We start from the raw sequence: 9,993 nt of genomic DNA on the forward strand, positions 1-9,993 counted from the left end.
ATATATATATATATTCATATATATATAGATATACATGTACATATATATATATATACACACATATATATATATATGTGTGTGTGTGTGTGTGTGTGTATAGGTATGTATATAACACACACATATATACGTGTTTATATATATAATATACATACACACTTGTGTGGAAGCAAGGATTAGAATCGAAGGGCCTTAGAGTCAACCTAGCTAAATCCAAAGTCCTAATAAATAGGAAGGCAGGTAGACGGCCCTGCTCGATCTGTATATAAAATTCGTAGGTAGAAACTCTATAAGATGTACCCAGTGTAAGCTATGGACACATAAGAGGTGCAGCAATATCAAAGGAAGGCTAACTGGGAAGATAGATTTGCACGTGGCAGATGCTCAGGAACAATAAACACTGATAATGTGCAGAGAACAACTTCTGCCACATTCCAGGGAGAAAAACTAGAAGTAGTTGATAGATTCCATTACCTAGGTGACCAAGTCAGTAGCGGGGGGGGGTGCTCTGAAAGTGTAGCTGCTAGAATTTAGAATAGCCTGGGCAAAGTTCAGAGAGCTCCTACCTCTGCTGGAGACAAAGAGCCTCTCGCTCAGAGTAAAAGGCAGACTGTATGACGCATGTGTAAGAACAGCCATGCTGCATGGCAGTGAAACATGGGCTGTGACGGCTGAGGACATACCTAAGCTTGTAAGGAATGAAGCCAGTATGCTCCGCTGGATGTGTAATGTCAGTGTGCGTACTCGATAGAGTGTAAGTTCCTTGAGAGAAAAGTTGAACCTAAGAAGCATCAGATGTGGTGTGCAAGAGAGACGATTGCGTTGGTATGGTCATGTGGTGAGAATGGATGAGGATAACTGTATGAAAAAGTGTTACGCCCTAGCGGTTGAGGGAACCTGTGGAAGGGGTAGATCCAGGAAGACTTGGGATGGAGTGGTGAAGCACGACCTTCGAACGTTAGGCCTCACCGAGGCAATGACTAGTGACCGAGACCTTTGGAAATATGCTGTGCTTGAGTAGACCCGGCAAGTGAGACCATAACCCGTGTCCCATGCCAGTGGTTTGACCAGCCCACTTATGCGTACCTTTCCTTCATTGCACACTAAACTCTGCTTGTTAAGACCTGTTGAGGCAAGTGAAATCGAAATCAAATTCGATAACACCGCATGCCTGGCATCCGTGCTAGTGGAGCGCTAAGAACACCATCCGAGCGCGATCGTTGTCAGGGCTGCTGACTGGCGTCCGTGTCGGTGGCACGTAAAAAGCACCATTCGAGCGTGATCGTTACCAGCGTCGCCTTAATGGCACTTGTGCCGGTGGCATGCGAAAAGCAACATTTGAGCGAGGTCGTTGCCAGTGCCGCTGGACTGGCTCCTGTGCAGGTGGCACGTAAAAAACACCATTTGGGCGTGGTCGTTATCAGTACTGCCTGATTAGCCCTCGTGCCGGTGACACGTAAAAGCACCCACTACACTCTCGGAGTGGTTGGCGTTAGAAAGGGCATCCAGCTGTAGAAACTCTGCCAGATCAGATTGGAGCCTGGTGCAGCCTCCTGGCTCAACGGTCCTCAGTCAAACCATCCAACCTATGCCATCATGGAAAGAGGACGTTAAACGATGTTGATGATGATGACGATGATCTGATGAAAGCGTGTTTTTGTTATGATGTAATATTTTCATTCATCTATAAGACATTTCTAAAACTTCCTTGGAATATCGTTCAGAAAAGACATCAATAATGACCACGTTAGTCGTAAATTCCAGAAATAATTTCACTCTTCAAACTTTTGTGAACCGTTGTATGAATAATGAGAGCACTGAAAATAGTATGATAAACTATGATTAAAAAAATTCTTTGTAACAATCACAAGCGTGATGAAATTTACTTTTGAGAAATCTTATATATAGTTAGACACATTGTTAAAATATCATGCGGAAAAAATATCCATATTATATCATGCGATGAACTGAAAAAAATCTGCACTTTGACTGCTTACCTCCTCGACTACCACCAAGGTTTTTCAGTGCAACTCTGGCTTTGCGGATGTCAGCATCAAGCTCTGGATAGCCAGCGGCTTCACATTCCATTATTGCTTTATTCAATGTATCGACATCTTTCTTCCTAATCGCCATATTCAGCTGATCATGTAGTTCGTTCGGAGACTTAACATCTTTAAATTTGAAATTATATATATTCATGTACATACAAAGAAATCTGTGTGTGTGTGTGTGTGTGTGTGTGTGTGTGTGTTGTATTATACATATATATAAGTTAATCAGAGATAAAAGCAGGTATATTTTTTATAGTCCATCAGGATTAAAATGAGAGATAGGAAAAGACGGAAAAATTGGAAAGATTTACATCTGTGTTTGAACGACTGGTTGCAGTTGATAGCGAATACAAAACATTATAAGTGTACAAACGTAGACAGAATGTTGCAAGGGAGAGAAAATAGGTAATAGGCGGGAAGGGAAAGAGAAAAGACAAGAGGATGAGAAGCTGATTAGGGTGAGGTGGTTAGAAAAAATATGGTGAGGTGGACACTGAAGAATAAAAATGGAATTCCTGAATTAAGTGGAAGTGATCGAGTAGAAAGGAAAACATTCATATAAACCGTTGGTGGCATGATTAGAAATTTGATTATGAAAAGTTACTCCTTGATTTCTTGAGTGTGGAGACCAATGATGTTCAAAGAAGCCATAGACTAAGAGGTATTATGGAATGACCTATTGTATTGAAGTAGTTAGCTACAAGGTTCTCTGCCTTTAACCTTATTGCAACTACTCACCGGACCTCCAGCGTCTGCTGTCTTTTATCTCTCAACTGTTAACTTGAACCTGTAAAATGATTCTCTCTCCACTACCTCTACAGTTTTACTTTCCACTTATGTTACGTTATATACATACAACGGAGTGATACCATTCGAAAGCAAAAACGATGTAAAGTGCGTTGTGACCAGCGACGTATAACAGCATCCAATAGCCTGGTCGATCACGTGATCACATTACACTCACACACACACAATTATATATCATCATCATCATCATCATGTATCGTGCGCCTGCAGCGCATTGATGACACGACAAGTTCTCTAGCTGCCTTGCCACTCTTGTCCAACAACTACTGTTCTTTACTTGCCTCTTGATCTATTACCCTCTACTCTTCCTTCCATGATAATGCTTTCCAGACCTCTGCTTCTTCAAATATGGCCATAATAGATGAGCCTCTGGTTTTTCCACAATGTTCAGGAGTTGTCTTTTCCCTACTTCATTTATCTAATGATCCTTGTAAGAGACTTGTAACATTCTCCTACACACCCACAAACGCATTGATTATATTTTCTTCAGATTTATTCAGAGTCCATGCTTCCCAACATAAATGCCAGTTGGTGGAAAAACTAAACTCAGATTATCAAAGGGTGGATTAGAGTTCATGTGCACAAGATCAAAATACAAAGTTCTAATGTTTTACACCACACATTATGGTATGTGCGTATGTGTGAATGCGCGTACAATGTTGATATTTGTATACTGTATTATAGTTTACGCTGGTTAATGTGTACATGTGCGTGTGTGTTTGTGGGCATGCGTGTGCATGTGTACATAAGCGTGTTTGTGGGTGCGTTTGGAGTAAATAATAGGAAGACACAAAAATTTATAGTGGTAAAAAAGTTATAAGAAATGTCAACAATATTCATTCCGTTTTGTTTCCTATTACTGTCTTAACATATGATGCTATAAAACAATTTGAAGTATATCATTTCAATTTTGTATTCACGTAGGAAAGTTATTTGCAGACATGCGAAACATGCGATTGGGAATTTGCAAACCGACAGATGTCTAAGGAAATTTATTCATGCACTTAGGTTGAGAAATAGTCATTCTAACCTCCAGTACCACCTCCAAGGATGTTTGACAATCTTCTGGCTTTTTGTAAATCATTTTCTAGCTCTGGCAAACCTGCTGCAGTACATTCATTAATAATTCGATCTAGATTTCGTTTATCTTTTTCATTCATGGCATCTTTTAATTTTCGTTTTATTATGTCTGGAGACAGTGATCCTAAGAATAGAAAGTACATACAAAACTGAAGAAAATAGCTCTAAATAGTCTATTGATTCAGATTGGATAAACAGAAGTGACATCACGATTGGATGAAGTGCATGAAAAATCTACATTATCAACATCTTAACTTCTCTTTTTAGGATAACAAATATTAAAAGCAAATTGTTTTTATCGACAAATTTGATTTCACAATCCATGCATATGTTATATCAAATATATTTTTATCAACAACACATGCACATATCTTTTCAATGTAGAATATAAAAGAATTTCGTGAAAATTACTTTCGCTATGTTGCCGAAAAAATGAGACAGAAATATATCTAACCTCCTCGACCACCTCCAATCTGTTGCAATGTATTTCTAGCTCTGCAAAGGTCTGGCCCAAGTTCAGGGTATCCGGTAGTCTCGCAAACATCAATAATATTTTCCAAAGCTCGCTTATCTTTTTGTCTTGTCGCTTTCTTGAGTTCTTCACGTAATGCGTCAGGAGTGGGAAGACTTGGTCCTAACAACCATAATAAATGTCTGTTTAGATATTTGTTTACATTTGCATAATCATTTCACACATATAAAGACTTATATGTACGAACGTGTGTGTACATATATACATGCATATAAACACGCGCACGCACGCACGCACACACACACACATACACACACATACACGCGCGCGCGCGCAAATATTATACAAATAGATTACACTAATGACAGCTTGTGGCAGTAATATTCCATAGCGATACTTTAGAAAGCGAATCAATTCTTTCGGAACTGAAAGTCATAGATGTAATGAGATTAACGTAAAGTGGTGCCCAAGCCAATATCATTAGCCAAAGCATCTTTTTCTATTAAATTTAACTGAATCAACTTTCTTTAGTTTTTAAGTGAATCTCTAATTCAGACAAATCCATTTGATATATTCTTGAATTTATGTCTTTATTTTTAATTGAGCAGGAAATTTCATAACAATTTTCGTATTTAATCCGTAACTACTTAATTGACAAGGATATTGATAAGTAATTTTTGCAATCACAGTTTTAAACATCAAATAAATTATTATTGCACTGTGCGCTTTCAGTTTTACTCCAGTGGTTAGACATATAAATCAGACATCTAAATGTGAAATAAAAATTTTGTATCTTCACCAACATTATAGATCAGCAATAATTTGTTGATCAGATTTTCACATCGAGAATTAACGAAATTTAGATGAGGCAAAGCAACAGGGATGAAATAAGGAGATTGATTAGAGAACTGTTTGATAGAACAAATAATATCATAACTTTCGCTAATTTCTATAACAAAATATACATAGAGAATATCGTGCTATTTAAATGAATATATTTTCTTTCCACATCCAGTTTCACGCAAAATCAATAGATTTCTACGATTTATATTTATGCATGCATGTTTTTGTGTGTTTTCTTGTGTATAAATGTGGGTAGTTCTTTTACTTAAAGTAGAACTGAATCCAATATACGTTGCAGACTATTCAATAGAAGTGTTGTTACTTTAATGGTTTTTTACTCTGAAGTAATGCTCTTGAGGAGTTAAAATATTTGGTCCAACGTCTATTTCCAATTCAACAACATCTACAATACTGTCCCAGAACTACAATAATGGATGTATTTCTTTGAACTTTCGATTATTACACTTATCCACGGCAGCCATAAACTAAAATACACATATCAAAACTCTGGAGATACCAACAACACTGGAAACTAGCAAGTGACTACGTTTTTACTTATTGGCATTTGAAAAGTGAAAGAACTGAACCTTTCGTTGCTAGTGCAGGATTGAAAGATTTGGTCATCATAAGCAATTTCATGAACTCATATATATGTGTGTGTGTGTGTGTTGTGCGTGTGTGTGTGTGTGTGTGTGTGTGTGTGTGTGTGTGTGTGTGTGTGTGTGTGTGTGTGTGTGTGTGTGTGTGTGTGTGTATGTGTGTGTGTGTGTGTGTGTGTGGTAAAAGCCCTAACTGTAAAGTTTTATAACGTTCACGGGAGATTATATGGATATATGGAGATGATGATTTCCTTCTACTAAAAATCTCAATCTAGAATTTACTGATTGCTTAGAAAACATTAGATCCCTTTCAGAAATTTATGTCTTCTTATAACTGCTTAGCGGCATTTAAAAAAAAGTTTCTCAGATGTTACTTTATAATTTACATGAAGCTAAATACATTCCGTTTCAAATATTTATCGAATAACTATGTTAGATGAATAAATGCGAGGAATATCACAAACAACTTTGCTCAAAATATTTCTTTAAGATTCTTTCCAACGAAAAAAACTACGTATTACAATGAAACTCTACAGAAAAGAGGGTTTTATGATCAGATTTAAAACTACGCGATTCCTCACTCATCAAATAATGGCATAGACATAGAAAAAGAAATTCCAACTAATCTAATCTAGTACTAATCACTTCTGTAACTAAAATTTTCATCAAAAGTATAAACTGTTAAAGTGAACCCAACTGCAATGTAATTTGATCTCGGCCTCTTAAGAGCTTGGCTTTATATCTCACCCGAATATACCATTTTTAATGATTTTATTTGTGAAGTTCTTACTCTTTCTGTCTTCAGTTTTCATCATCGTCATCATTATTATTATTAATATTATTATTAAGGCGGCGAGCTGACAGAAACGTTAACACGCCGGGTGAAATGCTTAGCAGTATTTCGTCTGTCTACGTTCTGAGTTCAAATTCCGCCAAGGTCGACTTTGCCTTTCATCCTTTTAAGGTCGATAAAATAAGCACCAGTTGAACACTGGAGTTCATATAATTGACTATCCCTTGCTCCCGGAATTGCTGGCCTTGTCCCAAAATTTGAAACCATTGGATTGCCGCTTTGAAGGTTTCTAGTCGAACGAATCAATCCCAGTAGTAATTTTTTGAAACGCATATTGTGCCAGAATCTTTTACCGAGCTGCTAAGTGACGGGGTCGCAAACAAGTTAACAGCGATGGTCAAGTGGTAGTGGGACAAACCCAAGCACAAAGACGCATGCGCGCACACACGCACACACACTCACACACACACACACGCAGGTTTTTTCCAGTTTCCATCAACCAAATCCAGTCGAGACTTTGGTCCGTCCGGGGTGATAGCAGATGAGACATGGCCAAAGTGCCACGCAGTGGGATTAAACCTGGAACCATGTTATAGTCAAGAAACAAACCACGCATGCGCCTATATTGTTAATATTATTATCATTAATACTACTATTAATAGTAGTATTATGTTTATTCATACAATCGTTAATGGTGTTGTGATGAATATGTATCTGCATTATTATCATTACAGTGAAACCGCCCTCCGAGCAGTTTTTGTTAATCAATGAAGGATATTAACGAATTTGATCCCCAATTTATGTTATTTTTCTGTTATATCAAATTTTCCTATATATCATTTTTTCATCTAATAGCACCGCTCGTTTAATACTAAGCACTCAAAAACAGCGTTAAAATTTATGAAGAAATCAGGTACTATGTTGACTTAACCACGTCAAGTTCCTCAGTTTATCATCTTCAACAATAGCCAACAAATATGCAAGAATACTGGAATGAGCGTAATTTGATTTATGCTGGATTAATCTTATAACGTAGAAGCTATCTCGCAGTGTAAGATGACTGTGTTGCAGTGAATAGAAATTAGTTTGTGACTGAATCATGAAATATAAGATGATTGAAAACCACATTTTGATAATGTATATATTCCGCTTTTGCGGGTGCCTTGCAAATATTCTGTTTTTAAATGTGCTTATGCATATCATGCTTAGACACGGCGCCTACGTAATATCAATTGTCACTTTGTGCTATGACATTGCATTTATATATTACATTACCTAAGATACACTGACTTTCAATGTGTGGATATTCGACACTTACTGACGGGCTTATTCGCTAAGTGTTCTCAAGGTTCCTGTAAACTTGTATTCTTTGTAGTGTCAATTTGTTATTTTCCTTCAAAATGTTTATATTTTTAATACCACTACAACGTTTCCTTCTAGTGTTGGAATTAAACATTATTTTTATGATTGCTTTTTTGTTGTTTTCTTTTGGTGTGTGTGTGGTGGGGGGTGCTAATGGAAATATGAAATCTTTCAACATAGAAAGATACCGTGTTAGTTTTCTTAATTTTGAGGTTTGTAGTAGCAATGTTTATTTTACCGGTTTTCCTGTTTTTAGAATAGGTAGAATTTTGATATACTAAGTTATAACTAGTTCTTTTCGTATTTTTATCTCAATGTGGGGTATTTTATACATTACTGGGATTTGTGTTTATACATAGGGTTCCTTTATTATATACAAGAGAGAGGGTTTAGCCTAAGTTTGTGTCCGATGATTTTTGAGCAAAATATTTAAATAGCAAAAATGTCACCGAATTTCAAAATTTCAACATTAAGTTCTTCAGCTCTTTCCAAAGTTAAAATACAAATATCACCTTCCGTATCATCATTACATAATTGATATATGAAATATGCATAATTTAATGAGATAAATAAACCGCTCATTCAGGAAATAGAAATAAAATCATTTCCTCGTGAAATTGCTACCTCAACCCATTCAAAGTAATTAATTATATATTTTATATATTAATTATGTATTGATTACGGCCATATCACGTTGAGAGCACCGGTTCTCGTCCGATCACCGAAGTTAAGCAACGTCGATCCAAGTGAATACTTAGATGGGTGACCGCTTGGGAAACCTAGGTGCTGTTAGCGTCACACATATTTACTATAGGCGCAGGAGTAGCTGTGGGGTAAGTAGCTTGCTTACCAACCACATGGTTCCAGGTTCAGTCCCACTGCGTGGAATCTTGGGCAAGTGTCTTCTTCTATAGCCTCGGGCCGACCAAAGCATTGTGAGTGGATTTGGTAGACGGGAACTGAAAGAAGCCCGTCATATATATGTATATATATATGTGTGTGTGTATGTTTGTGTGTCTGTGTTTGTCCCGCTAGCATTGCTTGACAACCGATGCTGGTGTGTTTATGTCCCTGTAACTTAGCAGTTCGGCAAAAGACACCGATAGAATAAGTACTAAGCTTACAAACAATAAGTCCCGGGGTTGATTTGCTCGACTAAAGGCGGTGCTCCTGCATGGCCGCAGTCAAATGACTGAAACAAGTAACAGAGTAAAGAGAGTATTACATGAGTGATAATGTTTGTATTCTAACTCTACAAACACCTGTAAAACATATATGTATATGCCAGTTACAGATATTCGTACTTGCGTGGATATATACAAAAATACACCTCTAGATATAAACTTCCATGCCTACACTTTCACATCTATACATGTAAGTGTGTATGTCCGCTTATCAATAGTCAAAGTTAATGCATATTTTATGATATACTATGCACAATGTGTATATATATAAGTATGTATATATACATATATGTGTATATACACATACAACCACAAACATAAATACATGCACACATACATAAATGCACGCATACACATGCAAACATACATGTACACATTCATATACATATAAATATTACATATAATGTATTTATTCCCATACACACGGGTAAGACCGGGCGACGAGTTGTGTTCTTGAGCAAAAGACTTCATTTCCAGTCCACTCAACTGGCAAAAAGGAATTATCCTGCGACGGACCGGCGTCCCCTACACCGGAAATATATGCACCAGGGAAACCGGTCATATCTAATATCGGCAAGGACTTTTATCTTTTCGCATTCTTTTTTTTTTTTTTTTACACACGGCTACTTCTACGTCCTTAATACACATCCTGTATAAGAATATTGATTAGTAATAAGAAAACACAAAACCAAAACAAATTTTGATTTGAATATGACATTATCTGTTATATGAACTTCAATAAAATTGTAATTCTAACAAAACCCAAAGAAGAAGTGTCTTTATGAAACCAGGAAACCTACCGCCA

The 9,993-nt window shown here is 36.9% G+C and overlaps 1 protein-coding gene and 1 pseudogene across 1 annotated transcript in view; one reads left to right on the forward strand and one right to left on the reverse strand.

Annotated features, from left to right (window-relative positions):
• LOC106876157 (uncharacterized) overlaps nt 1–9,993 on the reverse strand; it is a 183,111-nt gene that overhangs the window by 107,758 nt on the left and 65,360 nt on the right. The window contains exons 46-48 of the mRNA XM_052969507.1: nt 4,390–4,569; nt 3,886–4,059; nt 1,995–2,168 (exon numbers count right to left, since the gene is read on the reverse strand). Of these exons, the coding sequence (XP_052825467.1) occupies nt 1,995–2,168; nt 3,886–4,059; nt 4,390–4,569 (528 nt within the window). The remainder of the gene's footprint in view (nt 1–1,994; nt 2,169–3,885; nt 4,060–4,389; nt 4,570–9,993) is intronic.
• LOC128248442 (5S ribosomal RNA) lies at nt 8,681–8,799 on the forward strand (annotated as a pseudogene).

Source organism: Octopus bimaculoides, chromosome 7 (genome assembly GCF_001194135.2).
Source record: "Octopus bimaculoides isolate UCB-OBI-ISO-001 chromosome 7, ASM119413v2, whole genome shotgun sequence".
NCBI classification, from domain to species: Eukaryota; Metazoa; Mollusca; class Cephalopoda; order Octopoda; family Octopodidae; genus Octopus; species Octopus bimaculoides.